Source organism: Athene cunicularia (genome assembly GCF_003259725.1).
Source record: "Athene cunicularia isolate RWA chromosome 25 unlocalized genomic scaffold, athCun1 chr25_part1, whole genome shotgun sequence".
Lineage (NCBI taxonomy): Eukaryota > Metazoa > Chordata > Aves > Strigiformes > Strigidae > Athene > Athene cunicularia.
In genome coordinates this window covers 441475-460292 of record NW_020799134.1, presented here as the reverse complement: position 1 = coordinate 460292, position 18818 = coordinate 441475, and the positions used below count along the sequence as shown (strand labels likewise).

Here is an 18818-nt window from a genome sequence, read left to right as displayed (position 1 = left end):
CTGCAGGCCAGCGTGGTTAAAAATAAAAAGGTCACAGCTCTGACCCCAGGTGCTCTTACGCCACTGCAATTCTACATGAAGACCAGTTCAGCATTTCGTTGGCTGTTTGGGTTTCTTTCCTCTATTTCTCTGTAGGTCAAATCCTCCAAGGCTGTCAATCACCCAGAGCCTCCCAGATTTGCATCACTTCAGCCTTTGGCTCTAGAGGCATGTGTTGTCTTTTGGGGAGCTTAAACTCATTGGACCAGAGTCCAATACGTGTCCCTACAGCCCCTGGCAATAATGTGGGTGTCATTAGAAATGTATAATACACTCCTACCAATCTGGCAGTTACAACACAATATAATGACATGCCAGAGCCACATCTGTTCAGAAACATTTTCTAGAATGAGGTATAAATTATCTACGTCTATAAAGACAAAAGTTTCTCTTTTCCCCCCTCACATTTCCTGTCTGGAATGTTGGACCCCTCTGTAGGGAGGCTGTGAAAGTCAATCACTTGTTGTGTCTGAAAAAAAACCCCAAGACCGTGTCGGCTTTTCTCCATTTCTTCACTTATAGTAGGTGGAGCCATCCAAAGACTTTAATACAGCTGAAAACAAAAGAGGTGGTGGAAGAGAGATACCAATCAGAAATGACGAGCCCCAGATTATGCCAATAAGTGGGTAGTTGTGGTTGGGTTTGGCTGGTAAATAAATCAATCATTGTTTCTTTCCAAGAGGAGGACTAGGTACTATATAAAAGTTCTCACACACCACGTTTCCTCACTCCATTTGACTTCTTTCCGCTGGTTCGTGCCGTGGGACACGGTAAGATATTTCCTGCTACTGATGAAAACTAACTCATCTGATTAGGCTTGGAATGCTAAACTGGAAAAGACGGGAGTAACTATGGCTGTTGGGTCTCACAGTCCAAAGATTCCTCCTTATTTACAGCCTTTTTTTTTTTTTTTTTTCCCCTAATGATTCAGTTCGTGGGATCACTTAATCGCGCAGAAAAAGAGGGAGCGCTGAGACAGAGAAAACGTGGGCTTTGGAGCCCCTTTGATTTCTCGGGGCCCAGCACTATGTGGTACCACTGTATACAGGCGGGTCCTAAATACTCCTGGAATATGAATCTTAAGGAAAAGGACAGGACTGAGAGTTTTTGTAGGCACTTAGCGAAGAGTGAGGAAAAAAAAAAAAAAAAAAGGCTGTAAATAAGGAGGAATCTTTGGACTGTGAGACCCAACAGCCATAGTTACTCCCGTCTTTTCCAGTTTAGCATTCCAAGCCTAATCAGATGAGTTAGTTTTCATCAGTAGCAGGAAATATCTTACCGTGTCCCACGGCACGAACCAGCGGAAAGAAGTCAAATGGAGTGAGGAAACGTGGTGTGTGAGAACTTTTATATAGTACCTAGTCCTCCTCTTGGAAAGAAACAATGATTGATTTATTTACCAGCCAAACCCAACCACAACTACCCACTTATTGGCATAATCTGGGGCTCGTCATTTCTGATTGGTATCTCTCTTCCACCACCTCTTTTGTTTTCAGCTGTATTAAAGTCTTTGGATGGCTCCACCTACTATAAGTGAAGAAATGGAGAAAAGCCGACACGGTCTTGGGGTTTTTTTTCAGACACAACAAGTGATTGACTTTCACAGCCTCCCTACAGAGGGGTCCAACATTCCAGACAGGAAATGTGAGGGGGGAAAAGAGAAACTTTTGTCTTTATAGACGTAGATAATTTATACCTCATTCTAGAAAATGTTTCTGAACAGATGTGGCTCTGGCATGTCATTATATTGTGTTGTAACTGCCAGATTGGTAGGAGTGTATTATACATTTCTAATGACACCCACATTATTGCCAGGGGCTGTAGGGACACGTATTGGACTCTGGTCCAATGAGTTTAAGCTCCCCAAAAGACAACACATGCCTCTAGAGCCAAAGGCTGAAGTGATGCAAATCTGGGAGGCTCTGGGTGATTGACAGCCTTGGAGGATTTGACCTACAGAGAAATAGAGGAAAGAAACCCAAACAGCCAACGAAATGCTGAACTGGTCTTCATGTAGAATTGCAGTGGCGTAAGAGCACCTGGGGTCAGAGCTGTGACCTTTTTATTTTTAACCACGCTGGCCTGCAGAGACCTCAGCACAAGAGCAGAGGGGCCAACTGTCCTCCCTGACGGTTGTGGCAGTGAGCTGGTGGCACTGCCAGAGCACGGCCGCCACATCCCGTCACACCACGGGAGTCATCCACAGCTAAGCCGTCTGCCCTCGGCGTGGCGGACTCTCATATTTCATTGGCACTTCCCAACATTTTTGCTTTGACTCTGCCTGACATAACCAGGGGATGGGACCGGCTTACCTAAGTTTAGTTTAAAAAAAAGTCCAGAAGACATTTAATTGCAATGTTCACTGTAAAATAGCAGTAAGAGATGCTCGGATGCTCAGGGGATTGACAGCTTTGTTGTAGGTAGCATGAATGGGACGGAAAAGGAGCAGTTTGGGAAAAAAAAAAAAAATGGGGACAATGCTGGGAGTTTCATATCCAATGGGCAGATAAATATGCAACAGACCCTCTTTAAACCTCTCAGGAGGACGTAAGGAAAGCCCTTCTTGCTGAGAGAGTATCTATCATTTACTGCAGGCCGCACACAGTGTTTTGTTACATTTACTCGGGGGCGAAGAGATAAAAGGGATCATGTTTGCCATTTTCCTCCTGTAGCACCTCATCCCTTAACTGTCTGGGCCACAGGGGAGTTTGCTCTAGATACGACAGTTTGCTCACACTTTTCCTGTCTTTTTTTCTGCCAAACTGGAATTATTATAAACAGCAGCAGCAAGTTCCTCCGGTTAAACCCTCCAGCTCCAGGGAAGCTCGTAAGTAGGAGTTCTTGAAGGATCTTACACCCAGGTGTAGCTGATTGAGGCAACAGAGCCACGCTTCACCACAGAGCCGTAGGCTGTGCCACCTGGAGTAGTCTCTGCTAAGCGCCTCCTTCCTTCCTTTGTCCTGCCCTGGAGCATGAGACCTGCTCAGCCTTATCTCATCTTTGCATTCGCGCCTCTCAGATGATGCTCCAGCAGAGGTGCCCGTCACCCCGACGGAACCCCCTGCCCAGGGCCACCCCCCCTGGGCATCGCCGGTGGTGGTGGAGGACAAGGGACCCTCTCCCCAGGGTTGAAGGGTCTCACCTGAAAGGAATTTCATGGGGCAACTGCAGGCTTTTGCCTGTAAGACACGCCAAAATATATTTCCATTGTCTAACGGGAAAATCTTTGTTTCCAAACAAGTTTTCAAACGCTCGTAAAAAACATGTCATTTGCAAAGCCACGTTCTGAGTATTCATATCACTGGTGTGGTTTTTTTTTCTCTCTTTTTCTTTTTCTTTTTCTTTTTCTTTTTCTTTTTCTTTTTCTTTTTCTTTTTCTTTTTCTTTTTCTTTTTCTTTTTCTTTTTCTTTTTCTTTTTCTTTTTCTTTTTCTTTTTCTTTTTCTTTTTCTTTTTCTTTTTCTTTTTCTTTTTCTTTTTCTTTTTCTTTTTCTTTTTCTTTTTCTTTTTCTTTTTCTTTTTCTTTTTCTTTTTCTTTTTCTTTTTCTTTTTCTTTTTCTTTTTCTTTTTCTTTTTCTTTTTCTTTTTCTTTTTCTTTTTCTTTTTCTTTTTCTTTTTCTTTTTCTTTTTCTTTTTCTTTTTCTTTTTCTTTTTCTTTTTCTTTTTCTTTTTCTTTTTCTTTTTCTTTTTCTTTTTCTTTTTCTTTTTCTTTTTCTTTTTCTTTTTCTTTTTCTTTTTCTTTTTCTTTTTCTTTTTCTTTTTCTTTTTCTTTTTCTTTTTCTTTTTCTTTTTCTTTTTCTTTTTCTTTTTCTTTTTCTTTTTCTTTTTCTTTTTCTTTTTCTTTTTCTTTTTCTTTTTCTTTTTCTTTTTCTTTTTCTTTTTCTTTTTCTTTTTCTTTTTCTTTTTCTTTTTCTTTTTCTTTTTCTTTTTCTTTTTCTTTTTCTTTTTCTTTTTCTTTTTCTTTTTCTTTTTCTTTTTCATCCCAGCAAGAAGACAGATGGTAACTGCATGATGTGTAAAATAACGAAATTGGACAGCAGGCTGCAAACTTGCCCAGGAACCAAAGAGAGTGACTGAGGCAAAATATCCCCTTATAATTATTTTTTTTTGTCATTGCCCAAAACACTGCTCATTGCTGCCAGTGAAGAGGAGCCCAGCGGATGTGGTCCCTCAGTACCTGGCGTCCCTTGTGTCACTCCCAAGGGATCCTGCACAAGGTACTCATACACATCTGTCTGCTTGAGTATCCAAGTGGGTAGAGCCAAATAAAATGAAATAAAATAAAAATCACATCCCCTTCCCGCTGGGCCTTTCACTAAGTTTTGGCGCAGTATTTCCTATGAGGTGACTACTACATCCGGAAACATCCAGCTGAGACCATACAGCTCCTGATGTGACACGATCACAGGTCATGTCAGAGACCCTCTGACATTGTGCCTGGCCTGGGGAGGTAAGTAGGACAAGGAAGATAGATGTCAAGGGATTCACTGTTTGTCTGAAAACCAAATTAAGGGCTGTGGTTGTAGCATATACTTAGCGTATCTAGAACAGCTTGTTTATCTCTGCTGTGAAGATCAAGGACAGTCAGGATGCAGTTGTAAGAGGTTTAGCATGTTCTGGCACATAAAAGATGAGTCCTGAGATTTTGGGTACGTGCACTGGAGAGTGAAGCGTAACAAAGCTTGATTTGGTTGATCCAAACGAGGCCTGTTAGCTTGGCCGGAGAGGTCAGAGCAACACGGAGGTGCCGGCGCGTGCCGCCGCTTTGTTGAAGGACTCATTGCTAGCAGCAAACCAGTAATATCTGCAAACTGTTAAGAGGCAGCGAGATCATCCGGATTTGAGATCATACTCCTGCATTTCAACAGCAAAGCGAAGTGCTCACGTTAGCTGAAATGAGCTTTACGGATAGTCTCGGTCCTGGCTGAACTAACGGCAGTCTTTCATCTGTTAATTAGAAAAGTGTTTTACTTCCAACCAACGGCTCCTTCCCACTGCTGAAGGCCAGTTTTCCCAGGCATATGAATGGGAGTTTCAGTACCAAAGACTGGAAAAATCAGAGAAAGCAGACTTACGTCCTCGTTTTATGCACAGGGGAGACTGATTTGGGAAAATCTCAAATCCGGAGCTTAATCCAGACCTTCTAAATCTCAGCCTAATGCCTCATCCCCAGATAAATCCCTCCTTAATGGAGGAAAATCACATTGTGGAGGCAGAAGTCCCCAGTATTTGGGGGGGGTGTCAGAGCTCTCTTTTCTTTAAGCACAGAGACCCCCAAAGGACACTGCGTACACTGAATATTTTTGTTCACTGTGAAGCACAATCTGCAGCTACCAAAGCTGTATCAGTAGGGTGGAGTATAATTACCACAGAGGCATACGTGTTCTCATCATGCGTTTGCCCGATACCTCCTGATTATATCCTCCGCGTGGGTTATGAAAGAGGTGTGATCCTCACATCCGTCCTGATTGTAGGAGAGGGCCACGCTTCTGCTGGATGACGGGGAGCGGATGGGCTGGGTGTCAGTGTGGCCAAGGCACGCTGGAGATCCAGACAGTTTCGGAAGCCCCCAGATCATTTTCTGTTTAATTCCCTACACGCGCTGTGCTTTTTGCGCATTGCAGGCTGGTGGGTGAGGATGGGGAGGTAAAGGCAACGTGGTGGGTGGAATGGCAGATCGTCTTCTGCTCCTCGATGTAAACCAACTCTCCCGAAGACTTCACTTTCTCTCTCCTTAGGTTAATATGGCAAAATATTTAATAAAACGGCCTAACGCACAAAATACCTGTGATGCCCAGCATCCCCGTACGAAGTACATCGAGGGACACTCGTGTGAGGTGGACACAGAGCTGGGCACACCCTGGGCAACTCTCTACGGGAGAATGACGTCTCCCTTGCGGCCCCATCTGCTCCGAGCCTTTAGGGATTAGGCTCGATGGTCCTTGAGAGGGGCAGTGTTTCATGAAGAATATGCAGAACAGCTTTATCTCCACGTCAGCTCCCCGCCACCAGAGCAAAACCTACCCCCTCTCTGCTGACAGGCAGCCTGCCTTCGCTGCCAGACGACTTGGTGATGCAAGACTTGCTGCTGGGCATGACAGACACGCAGCGAGCGGGTCCAGCTTGTGTTGTCGATGGCTGGCTGTCCCCGGCGGTGGCCAGGATCGATGCCACGCTTGGTTCGTGGCAGTGGCCCTGCTCCGGTGCAGTCAGCGCCCTTGTCCCGAGGACACGGATCCATCTCTACTGAGCAAAAATCGCTTTTCTCCTTCCCACAGTAACACTTCCTTTTCACACCTCTTTCCTCACTCTCCATCTCTTCAGACAAGGCACAGCCTGCCTCCCTACCCACTTAAGCCACTGTGTCAGATGGGTGCAGGGACTGGAAAGGAAGGATTATTTTTAATCTGGAAGTGTTTCTGCTTCCACCCCTTGGGTTCTGCTTCTTTTCTGGCGATCAAATCTTTCAACCCTTCCCTCTCCTCGGTGCCAGCTCTTCCCCCAGGTCTGTCCACTGAGAAAATGTTGTTTTGCCCTTATTACGATAATTAACATCTATGATCTTGGCTAGGGCTCTTTCTGTGTGTATCTCTCCTAATTTCAACACGTGGCATGATTTGTATCCCTCTGCCAAGGAACGTGGACACAGCGATGATGAGGTTCGTGTACCCCAACAAGAACAACTGTCCTCAATAATTAATATACAATGGCTTTGGCAGCTGAACAGTCCAGCTGTGGCTTCCTTTCCTGGTTTCACTTTTATCTGGTCCCCACGGTTTGCCACACGCATTAAAGTCATGGGCACACCCCGTTTTCAATTTTCTTTTCCTCCATTTTAGTTCCTCATTCTTCCGAAGCTCATCGGGAATTTGGGAGATACGAAGTAGGAAGACTTGGGCCTGCCCTACTGGTAGCAGCAACACCTGCCCGGCACTGCAGCTTTGCCATGGCATGCAACAAAGCTCACGCCGACGCAACGCTGTCTGGCTTTAAATGACGGCGTATGGCAGAGGCTACGTCAAAGAAACGTCCCGGAGATCAAAATTTTTCCAACTGTTCTGTTTAATACCTGACAAATTCTGGTGGCGGGTGTGCTTGGATGTTACACTGCGCCTGGAGTCTGCTGGATACCAAAAATCTGATCACTTCAACTGGTTTTTAGCTCTCTAGGTTAAGTATGGAAGTGCTATACTTTGCCTCGTATTTATATAAAAACTTAGATCAGAGGATAAATTTTCTACCAAATAAAAGAGGGAAATTTTGTTGTTGTTGTTATTTCACTTTTATCAACCAATGCCTGCTGTACGTGATAAGAAACGGCCGCGTGGGCAAACAGACACGATAACTTTTAAATAACTGCAATGTCTAACATTTTGGAAAAAGTGGAAGGGCATTTTGAAAAAAAAAAAAAAAAAAATTATCCCTAGGCCTTCATTGTTTTCTGTGGCATACCTCAACCTAGAGACAAGTCTTACCGAGTAAGATAGCAACAGGCAGAAAAAGCAAAAAGGAGGTTAAGTGAAAATTGAGCAACAGCCCTGCTGCATTAGATATGCACGCCTCATATCACACCCACAGCCTCATCACGGAGAGGTTTTGTAATGACAGCGAAGACTGGAGCATGAAGGGCAACGTGATGAGAGGCATGGCGGTGCTGTGGGCACGCTGCCCTCCGACACCATGGTCGCCCTTCCCCTCCATGGCGCTGGTGCTTGGCAGCCACGGAGGGCAGATAGACCCAGGCGCAAGCTTTGCGGCGGAGAGCGATGAGGAAAGCAATGGCGCATTCTGCGTCACGGGAAGCACCTGGTTCATGAAAGCTCAGTCTTGGTTTGCTTGCACGTGACCAGCACCTAGCAGAGCCTGGGCATAAAGCAACCCAAATCCTGCAGTAAAAAGCCACAACCTTCCTTCAGACGTCAGTCTTTGACCCATATTGTCTGTATAATTCCAGTTCCAGTCAAATGAGCCCATTATCTCTGGTTTTGGACTTCCCACATGTTAGATGGTGACCAAGGAGAGAGCCCAAGACCACCACCACCACCTCATGAGGTGGGAGAAGACCATTTCCTTCTGTTTACAGATAAAGACCACCACCCACACCCACCCCAGAGTCCTGCGGCGTGGCTGAACCCAGAGACATCCCCTCCTGAGCCAGACTTCCTGCCCCGATAAGGGAAAATACGGTTTGCCAGGCAATTACGGGACATTCAGGCTGGACATGACTAATTCGCTCAGCTCGGGGCTGTGGCTCAGACACATCCATGTTTTTGGGAACGGGGCACGTGACAGGACGTTCATGGGAAGCATCTGACGTCCGCCTGCTGTCCAACTCGCTGGCACTGGGTGCAAGCGATATTTTAGAGTCCTTTACCTTTAATGAAGCGATTCCTGGGCTGTGGCAGTATGAGAAGATCCAGGCCTTCTGTTTGTTCACATCTTATTTACGCAGCAGGCTCCCCTCACGGAAGGTAACTCTGCTGTCTCCCAGTAAGCCCAAGCAGGCAGATCATACCCCCACTGACTCAACATTTCAAGATCTACCGCAAGAGAACAGCATCCACTGCAAAGCTGGGGAATAAACTCACGTGCTTTTGTCTTGTTTCACTATCTGCAGCACTAAATATCGGAGCAGGACTTTATTTTATCCTACTTTGCACCAGGGCTTTTATCCTCACATGCAGTTTTGCCGAGCCCACGCGCAGCATCCCGTGGGACTGGGTTACGGAGGGGGTTGGGGTGGTGGATGAGGTGATGGCCTCAGCACCTCGTTCCCCGACAGAACCTCTTCACCGGTGGGTTTTTTACTCATTCCCTCCTCTCCAAGAGGGAATAAGAACATTTCTGAGATGCCAGGAGAGCTTGCTTGAAGAACATGTCATTTGTCACCTAGGCATCAGCAGCACTCAAAATACGTCACGGTCAACCTCATTTTAGTGTCCAGTGTGGATCCACGGTGACAGTGGCTGTGCGCAGGGCAGCCTCCTTGGGAAGACAGAGGTGCTCATCACCTGACGAGTTTAACTGCATAGCTTCCTATTTTTATGATCCACCCAGCTGCTTAGTGGGTCATCTGCCCAGTTTTTACCTATGACACAGATGCAACTTCCTTCCCATATTATTCAGCCGGTTTGCACCAGCCCATTAAAATTACAGTCATCAAATGGAAAGTCTTAATTGCTCCATTCATTATCATCAGTGGTCATATCCGACAGTTAATTTATTTGCCTGGGAACTCCCCACAGGCTTCACAAGAGAGCTTTGAGACTAAATCAGGATTAGCTGGTCTGACAATAAGGTGAGGACAGTTGGAGTAAGGAATACCTCCAACACAAGGGACCCCTTCCAGTGACCCCAGTTTACAGCACCAATTGGGTGTTTACTGACCATGCAGCTACCCCGAATTAGGACACAGGGTCCACCAGAACCAGTGCAGGTTTAAAGTTGACAACTATGAAACAGGAAAGCCACATGGATCCAGGGCATCATTATTTTTAAGAATTCTGGACAATTTCCCCTTCACCAACAGTTGCTTCTTGGTTACTTACATCAGGATCTAAGCAGAGGACAGCAAACCCATGACCTGTTTTACAGGAGATACCAGAAACGTGATGCTCTACATGGGGTAGGGACACCTGAGGAAAGTCTCCTTATGATTCCCATTTCAGGGGGAGAGTCCTCCTAAATTTTTCTTCTAGAATTTCACATACAGCTCTGCTGTACGGTGATGCAGGTCAGCTCTCCTCACTGTTCCCAGCCCCATCCAGAGAAAGCTAAACGGAATTGGGGTGGAGAGGGCAAAAAATATTGTCTCTTTGGGCTGCAGGAGCCCTTATTCCTTCCTGCAGTGGAAAGACTTGATATACACAACCAAGTGCGGCATCGAAACAAGATTTTCTCCTTTCAGACTCCAGCTGCTGGTGACATCCCCGTAGGACAAGAGCAGGGCAAGGATAAGGCAGGCACGGACATAAACCGATGGTGTGGACAGTCGCGTACGAACTCCCAGCGACTCAACTCAAATAGCAGGTCCCTCAGGAGCGGAAAGGAGTCGGCACATTTGGATTGGAGATCTGGGAAGGCCAGTGACCTCTCCAGCCAAGGAAGATTCAGAATTTGGCTTCTGCAGCTGAAACCTTTTGTTTCTCACAGTAATGTGGTATTAACTTTTTACCAGGTTTACTCCTTCTTTCCTTCTAAATCTGGCCCATTGCACCAACCACTTCACTTAGTCATGGGCAGGCCAGTACCGTGCTATAGGAGTCCCTGGCACCATGTACCTGCTTTTCCACTCCTCCACTCTTGGCAGTGTTGCATCACTTTATTACTGACTTTGCAGCCAGAAATTTGTCATCAGCAACTTGCCATTTCAACAGCAGGGCACACCATTCCCGCGTCGCATCACCTTCCCACACCCACATTCATTCCGCAACTGCCAAAATCACCTTATGCAACATCTCGGGTTCTCCTTTCAAAGCAAAAGACAAAAACCTGACAAAGCTGCAGGTGAAACGTCGCCTCTTTCGCTGATACAAGTCAGGGGCTGAGCCCTGCAGAGGGGCCTGGAGAACACCAGACCTTCCTCAAGGGTTGCGCAAACAGCTCATCTGCCTGTCTCGCTCCTCACTGGTTTGCATCCACAGCAATATCTGGGCTGGGGATCAGCTGAGCTCCGATTATGCATCAGCTAATTACAACAAGCACCGAGGCTCTACTAGGAATGAGGGGTAGTGAGTCAGGAGGGAAGAGCTTCCTGCAGCTCAGCACCTGCACTGCCACAGGATGGTGCTCTACGACCATCTACCTCCTTCTCTTTGCTTTGAAGAAGACTTTATGTTGCTTTTTCTCAAAAAAAGCAGGACTTCTCCAATCCCACAGAGTTCAGAAGCTCCCACGCCTGCTAGAGTAATTAGGAATTTAAAATAATTGCCTGAAGACAGGAAGAGTCTTTTTCTAAAAGCTATTCTCAGCCACTTTTTACCATTTCTCCCAAGCCTAGCAACACCAACAGATGTTCTTCAAAGTATAGTAGCCCTGCTCAATCCCCCCTGCTTTTTTTTTTTTTTTTTTTTTTTTTTTTAGCAGATACATCAAAACAGGACAAAAGCCAAAACCTGCTGTTAGCTCAGACAGCTTCGAGGATGCTCCGATTTTCTAAAAGATTTGAGCAGAAAAGAGCCCCACATTAAGTTTGGGGTTTTTTAGATTTGCAAACTGCTCCTGAAGTAGTGGGAGTTGTGAACAGGTTTCGACGCTAGAGAGAAACTAGCACCAGAACTCTCCCCAGACCCAGTGCATCAAAGATTTGACAGGGCCTATTTCGGTACTATCCCATGTGCTCAATGAGCGACTAAAGCCAGACCACAGCTCTCACTTCAGCAACCAAAAGGAAGAGCTACACAGATTATCTTTAGCTGGAATAGTCATTGGGCTGCTCTAGCTCTCGTTTTCCTATACGAGTCTGTTTCTGTAGCTTCTCAAGAAGTTAAAGCCTTGAGATTCTGCCTGATACCTGGGCTATAGGCTGTAGGGAGGAAGCCTGAGAGGCTTCTGCCTGCTTTTCAACCTCTCTGTGGCATCAAAAGCACCATTTTAGAGAACAACATCTTCACCTTTTGCTTGCTCTCCCCTATCACCAGGATTTTGTGTACCGTTGGTCTCTGCTGGGCAGCTGGTCAAGTCTGGGCTCTCAGCACTGAGGTGTGTCCTTGACCTGACCCATTTTGAGGGGGGGAAGGAGCTGCCGATGCAGCTCGGCTAATGGCAAAGAGAGCAGCTGGGGCAAAAACCCAGGAGCTGCACAAATTGGTGGTACCCAGAGGAGAGCATAGCTAAGCTGCGTTAGCCAGGCTGGGATTGCCGATGTGCTGGGATGCTCTCTGGGCTGTTGGAAATAAATCCTGAGCCTTAGTTCTGGCACGAGTGGCTGAAATATAGATAAACATCCACCAGGTGGCAGTTGTGAGCACGCCAAGGGGATGCTCCAGCGTAAAGGACTGTCTGCAGCAAGCTGGGACTTTAAAATAACGAACATCCTGATAATGTGTAAAGCTGCTTTGTAAGGTTAGCTAACACCAAGTGAGCTCCAAGTATATTATTAAAAAAAAAAAAAAAGTTTGAAGAGCAGTAATAAACTCCGACTGCCGCATGTGAAACAGCACCAAACGAAAGGCTTTGAGCAGCTGGTGCTGGCACTGGTGAGCAGGTGGGCTACAGAGCTGGGCCTGGTCTGGGGTCAGGGAATGCCGCTCTGGGGGGCACGTAGGGAACCGTCTTCCTGGGGATGCCTGCCCTGGTCCCGTCTGGTACGATGGGTGGGTTTGGTCACGCACATCAGGAAAAGGAGTCTGCGAGTCTGCGAATTGTTGGCTACTGTGTGCTAGAAGTGGCTCTGGATGATTACTGCTGATGTTGGAGGCGGGATGTTTTTTTTATGGTATGGGGATCAAACCACCAAATCCGATGCTTCTGAATTGCACCAGAAATTGGCTAAAGGGCAAATTATCGGCTAAGAAATTCTCCTGGTTGGCTTCAGCTCTTGCCTCGTCGAGATGATGCCACTGTTCAATAAATCATACTTCTGTCCTTCTCTTCACGCTCGGTTTTGAATTGTTGCTATGTGCTCAGTCAAAGCTGATCAGGAGAGGACAAACTCGCCCTGTGAAGTCAGCTTCAGCCTGTGAAACGCTCGAGATCCTGCTGGCTCTTGTTGGGACCCCGACGTCCTCTCTGAGAAGCCCCAGAGCTCTCAGGTGGTTCCCTTGTCCCGTGGGACAGCGGCTGGCGGTGAGCACATTGAGTAAGACTTAAATATGGGATGAGACAAAGGTTTCTAACATGTCCCTAAACTCTCCAGCCTGAAATTGGAGAGACCATGCTCCTAATTACATTCACAATATTATTTTTTTTTTTTTTAATTGGAGTATTCATTAGAACTATGTGAGGCTGCTGAGTTAAAATTGCCGGGTATCAGCTACTGCTCATTTCAAAAGACCATTTTAGTTCTATAATCTTTAGTTATAGACCTAACATAACATTGTCAAAAGCAAATTTTGTGTTAGGTGACTGAGCTGCTATTTGCTTTCATCCTCCAGGCATCTGAGGGCAGGGCTGAGTGGCTGGTGTAGACCAGGCTGAGCTCCTCGGGGCGAGCTGGCCTTGCTGCCGGACCAGTGGGCTGTGGCGTTTGGCAGCATCTCTCTGATCTAACGCGCCCCGTCTCCCTGGGCTGGCTTAACTCGACTGCGTGGCACTTCGAGTTTAACCACACTGATGCAGCTGCCTGCCTCGGTAGACAGTTCTGAAAGTCCGATAGAGGTTTCTGAATGGCAGAGACACTTTAAATGCCTTCCTAATTTCTCACCTTTTTTTTTTTTTTTTTTTAATTAGGAATAATAAAAATGTGGCAGTTGCCACCCAGCTTGTTGAAAGAGCAGACAGCTGTATTGCACAGACGCCATTTACATACAAATCACATGCATTCTCGTTGCAGTACAATTGCCCAGAAGAGGTGGAGCTCAGCAGAACCGGGCAAATGGGCAGCGTTTGCAGGCGAGCGACGTAGCAAGCGTGATGAACCGAGGTAATGAGAAGTTCCCCACGTGAACACACAGCACTGAAACCTCTGACGACGTAGGAGCTCTTAAAGCCTGGCTCTAGCACGAAGGTATGGGTGAAAAACCATCAGGAGGGATGCAGAAAAGCTCCTTTGCTCGTGGTGCTGCGTGTTGGGTTCATAATGCAGAAGCCAGGAGAGGAAAGGGGAGGGCGCTCCCCTTGCCGGGTGCAGCCAAACAGCTTCACCCGTGTTGGAACGTGACCACATTAGACACACGCCCTGCGGCTACTTGGAGGAGAGCACAACTTGATTACTTCTCTCCTATTAGGCAGATCTGGAGCAGGTCTAAGTCATCCTCACCTCTGCTGACTCCAGAGAAGTTGGGCCACTTCAGAACTGCTGTCTCTCTGATTTTTTTTTTTTTTTTCCCCCCCAATAAAGTCTACTTGCTTTATTTTTGGCTTCAATACTTTTCTTCTTTTAAAAGATGGTTCCGTGCCGTGCAAATCAAACCGAATTTGGAGTCCTGTAGCCTGCTTAACCTTGTCACAAGTGACATGTTTGGGAGTTAGCAATTTCAATGCATGTCATGGCTGATAGAGAAAAAAAAATAAATATCACTGCAAGTCTGATCTGCCTTGTTCTGATACTGAATGACTGGGTGTTTGTGGCACTGTGGGTTCTTGTTAGTCTGGGAATTTCAGGCTCAGCGTTCAGCTGCTGTGGTGTGAAGGACTTTGTGCCTGCCCGGAACACCCTCATGCTCCCTGAACCCATTTGCCACATGATGGATCCCAAGGAATTGTTGGGGTGCAGCTTAAAAATGTACGAGGAATGATTTAGGGTAAATTTAATTGGGATTTATTGGTGGATGGGGCCATGCGCCTCCATTTGTGAATAGTTTAAGGTGCTACTGCATAGGGCAGTGTGGTCTAGGGGTTAGAGCGCTGCCCTGACAACTCCAGTGTTTGCTGGCAGTTTACTGATTCGCCGTGTTGGTCACTTTACAGCTGTCTCAGCTTTTCTGTAAGTTGTTTTAAGATCCACTGTGGGAAGCTGAGTATTTATTACCAGCGCAGGTGGAAGCAGAGCTTGTCTTTCCGTGGCTGCGGTACAATAGGGGATTTTCAGCTCTGAGACAAGGATGGAGGGAGAAAAAAAAAATCAAAGTAGAAAGTGGGTAGTTTGATGCAGTAGAGGCTTTATTATGTGAGATGTTGGTTATATACCATAGAGAATAATGTAATGCAGACTACAGAGCAAGTATTCTCTGACTTACAGCTGGTGCATCGGAGGTGGATATTTAAGTAGTGTTTCCGGAGTGAGCTGTTTCACACAGTAGACCCCTTTAACTTGGAAGTCAAGTCCCCTTTTTCCACCATTTGACATTTACTTTTGTCTTATTTCTCTTGGTTGCGTATAGACCAAAGCACAGAATTAAAACCCCAGTTTCTGTAGAGAATCTCCTCCGGAGCAAAGCGGAAAGCAGAAAGAAATGCGTATTATCAGCAGCGTTAGCGTGGAAGGACCTGGTTTTCGTCGGCACTGGGCTAGCTGAGGCCACGTTGGTGATGCAGTGTCATCGATTAGGCCCACGGTAAAATACGTAATCTTTACACTGGAGGTCGTGGAAAACCTGTCTTCACGCGGTCGAAACCCGAGTTCACTGTAGGAGGCTGTAGATACGAAGTTGAGAGCTCTAAATCTAATGCAGAGGGTAACATGGGGAGGATTAAATAAGGGCTGGTTTGTAAAGGTGTCAGGCTGTCCACAAGCCCCGGTGATTGCAGCAGGGTGCGCACCTTGCTCTTCATCCATCGCCCGGTTGTTCTGTGGGCACCTCTGCGGAGCTTATTGTTGCCCACAGTTGTAGTGGTAGCTGTTGGACCACTGGTACGAATAAGGACAGGAGCTGTGCTGGTACGTGTAAGCTGGAGCACATATCTGAGGGCATCTCGTAACGCCTGGCTGTCCACAGTGTGACACGCAGACGTGTTCCCTGCCCTGCAGCTGGGGCTGAGGGAACGCCACGGTGCATGGCTCGGGAGACCTGGGGCTACAGGAGGAAGAGTGGTCTTCCACGATGTGAGTCTCAACGCACCGCGATGAACACGGCGCGGAGCACCTGGGGCCGCTCTGGATGGTCCTTCTCACGGTGCACACCTTGGCGCCCTTGGATGCACACGCGGAACACGACCCGCACCTCACGCCGGGGTGGTGGCACTGCGTGAAGACCGGTGTGGCACACTTCGCTCCGCCTGGAACGTAGCACTGCTGCTTGTATTGGTACCCGTAATAAGACATTGTTCTGGGGTGGAGATGAACCTAAAAAAAAAAAAAAAAAAGGTAAATTAATTCCCTGTTTGACAAACCGCCTCTCTGCTGGTTGAGCCTCCTGCGCTGACTCGCAGCCTGCATCTCTGTAGCAGAAACTGTGCAGCATTGCGTTTTAACTAAGAATCTCTTTCACGGCTTCGGAGGTCAGGTGGGGCAGGTCGCTATTATCCTTAGAAGAAGGGGAGTTTCAGGCACGACTGCAAAGTGACCTACATGCTTCAGCCAGTGAGGCAATGGCGCATCTGGGATTGGTGCTGAGGTTCTCATCTTTTCGCGGCAAGGTCTATCATTTATTTGCTTTCCAGACGCTTCGGTTGAAACTGGAATTGCTTTCTGCTGGCACTAGGTAAAGCGAAAGGAAGCATTGCCCTTCTTTATGCTGATTTAAATGGCGGAACGGAGGATCGTTATCTCTGTAATTGGCAGGGTGACGGGGCAGAGCCCTGTTTTTAAAAGCCTGAAGTTCATTAAGGACAGAGCGACTTTTGAAAGTCGGGCTCAAGCTGCCAGTGTTGCCTATGAACAGAAAAAGTCAAAGGCAACTCTCTGCCTCCCAGGATGCGGCCGTGCAATTCCTTCCCTGGCTATTCTGTACTCCGCTGTCTCTTGCTCTTTCTCTCCAAGTTTGCTCCACCAGAAGCTGGGGACAAAAGGGCTGCAAGAATCGCAGGAGGAGCTGCCTGAATGAACTTGTGGAGCACCCGCTGCTGCCAGGGCTGGCGGGCTCCTGGCGTGGCCATGCCCTGCCTTGGAGGCAGGAGGGTGCAGGGTCCATCCCAGGTGCTGGGAAGAGGCATTTCCTACCTGTGGGACGTCAGGGCTGCCTCTGCCATACTCGGGAGACAAGAAGCATCCATTCCAAAGGCGTGATTGAGCATGGAGAAGTGCCGACGCCTCGGATTTCCTAATTAAAATTTAAAATCCGAGTGCGAAACAGCTTTCCTCAGCGCCAACAAATGACACTGAGGTGTCTGTGCTTTGCAGTCTGGCGGCAGGTGCTGTTGCAGACGTACAGGACTATTCTAGAACCAGCTCCCAAGGGTCAGGTCCCAGCTACTGAAGGTCAATATGATTTGTTTACAGAAGCGTCAGCTGACAATCAACTGCCACCACAAGGAGAAATGCCAGGCAGGATTTGATCAGGGTTTTCTTGACATATTTTGAAAGTGGTTGGGTAATATTCTTTACTCTGGTAAAGAAGAATCCCCGAAAGTGTTTAAAAAGGATCTTGAGTATGCAGAAGCTTATTATTCAGTTATTCTAGATAAAAATTAGCCTCTGTAGTACAGTGGAAGTAATCTACATCAGTCTCTGATTAGGATGGTAAAGCTCAGCTGCCAATAGAAAGAGTTACTTGAACTACTAAAATAAGTTGCCTCTAATATAAGAAAAATCTAGAATTATTTTTTTTTTTCCCAAAGAAAATTAAAGAAACAGGTACCTACATGGCCAGATCAAACTAGAAACATCACATCCCAGATTGTATGAGGTTCTGTAAACCTGGGGCTCAACTTTAAAGCCTGTATCTGTCTATGCCTGTAAAAAAATATATAATAATAATAATACGCAAGAAAGATCCTTTCAAAGAAACAACCCTCTTCATTTGCAGTGTCAGAATATTTCTGCTGGATCTAGATTCAAGTTCAAAGGACCACCAAAAGGATATTCTGCTATTTAGAAGTAGGAAGAGGCAAATAACTTACCGAGCTCACAGCGGAGAGTAAGAACTGGCTTGGAAGCTTGGAAGTGCGTGTTTTTATATGGTCTTTTAGACTGCATGGAAAACCTGAGCCGCTGTGTATCAAATCCTAATTAGATACCAGAGAGAATTTGTTCATAGACAACTTTTTCATTGGCTGTAAGGATTTCACGCACTTGTGATCATTAATATATTTTTATCACCAAATTCCATGAAAGGCATCTCAACCCCTGAGGGTTCTTTCCACTTTAAATCTTTATGGGAGAGGTCAAAGCCGCCTTTTATTCCATTGACCTCATTAGTTATGTAAAGAAATCCATCCCTCAGTTCTTAAAGCTTCTTTAGCAGACTGACAATCAGGGAGCAGCAGGGGGGGAGCAGGTAGTGATCGGGTCCTTACTCTATTTTCTCTTTTGTTCATTTAAATGCCAGTGGGCACCTGGGGGGTGTTGAGGAATCTGGCTTTGCAAAGCGAGGTTAGGAGAGATGTACCCAAGGCTTGGCACTCTACTCATTCCATGGCTCATCTAGTGTTCTTCAAACTTCATCAGAGTCATTCCCCGGTTTTATTAGGCTTTGCATTTGCTTGGTTTTTACGGCTGGGTAAGGAGGGTGCGCACGCTCGCTGATACTGCCCTTTCGGTGGGGCGTAAAACTCTCAGGGTCGTGTCCAGGCCTTGTCCTGTGGCAGATTGAATTCTGCTTGGAAAAGCGGCACATCCACCTTGCACGGAATCATGACTTTGCCAAGGATTTAAAAGCTGGCTGTGCTTTATACCGGCAGCTGTGGTACCACAGGCACTCTGATTTGATTATCAGTGGCGTTGGTGATGTCTGATCGGGTTCCTTTGGCGAGAAACGACCCGGAGTAGATTATGGCATCCCAGTGGCAGCGAAGAGGGGAGCGATTTTTCTAATGACCCCGTTATCTTGCTCCGTGACCACCTCAACAGCTGCTGATTTACACCTAGACCTCAGCCGTGCCGGTGCGGATGCTGCCTGTACGTGTGCCTTGTGTTTGTCCATCCGACGGGAAACCGCTCCCTACGCGTGATGTAATTAATCACCTTTGATGTCTTGAGACGCATCTTTTAAACTGGATAGGCGCCAGCGTTCGTTATAATGGGGTTCAGCTTGAAGAGCTTTGCTCCTGTTAAACATTAATGAGCGTTTGTGAGGAGTTTTA

At 46.7% G+C, this 18818-nt stretch overlaps 2 protein-coding genes across 2 annotated transcripts in view; both read right to left on the bottom strand.

Moving 5' to 3' along the window:
* The window catches only part of LOC113488631 (glycine-rich cell wall structural protein-like), a 10523-nt gene extending 4244 nt beyond the window's left edge, over positions 1–6279 (bottom strand). The window contains exon 1 of the mRNA XM_026863912.1: positions 6142–6279. Coding sequence (XP_026719713.1) covers positions 6142–6279 — 138 coding nt within the window. The remainder of the gene's footprint in view (positions 1–6141) is intronic.
* Positions 6280–15393: 9114 nt separating this feature from the next.
* Positions 15394–17900, bottom strand: LOC113488678 (cornifin-A-like). Its single transcript, XM_026863963.1, has 2 exons — positions 17637–17900; positions 15394–15921 (listed from the first exon to the last, which is right to left on the bottom strand). The coding sequence occupies exon 2, from the start codon at positions 15898–15900 to the stop codon at positions 15448–15450; it is 453 nt and encodes a 150-aa protein (XP_026719764.1). The 5' UTR covers positions 15901–15921; positions 17637–17900; the 3' UTR covers positions 15394–15447.
* Between the last annotated feature and the right edge of the window lie 918 nt (positions 17901–18818).

Coding starts and splice junctions, on each gene's coding strand:
- LOC113488678 (XM_026863963.1), bottom strand. CDS start 15,900: ATGTCTTATTACGGGTACCAATACAAGCAGCAGTGCTACGTTCCAGGC.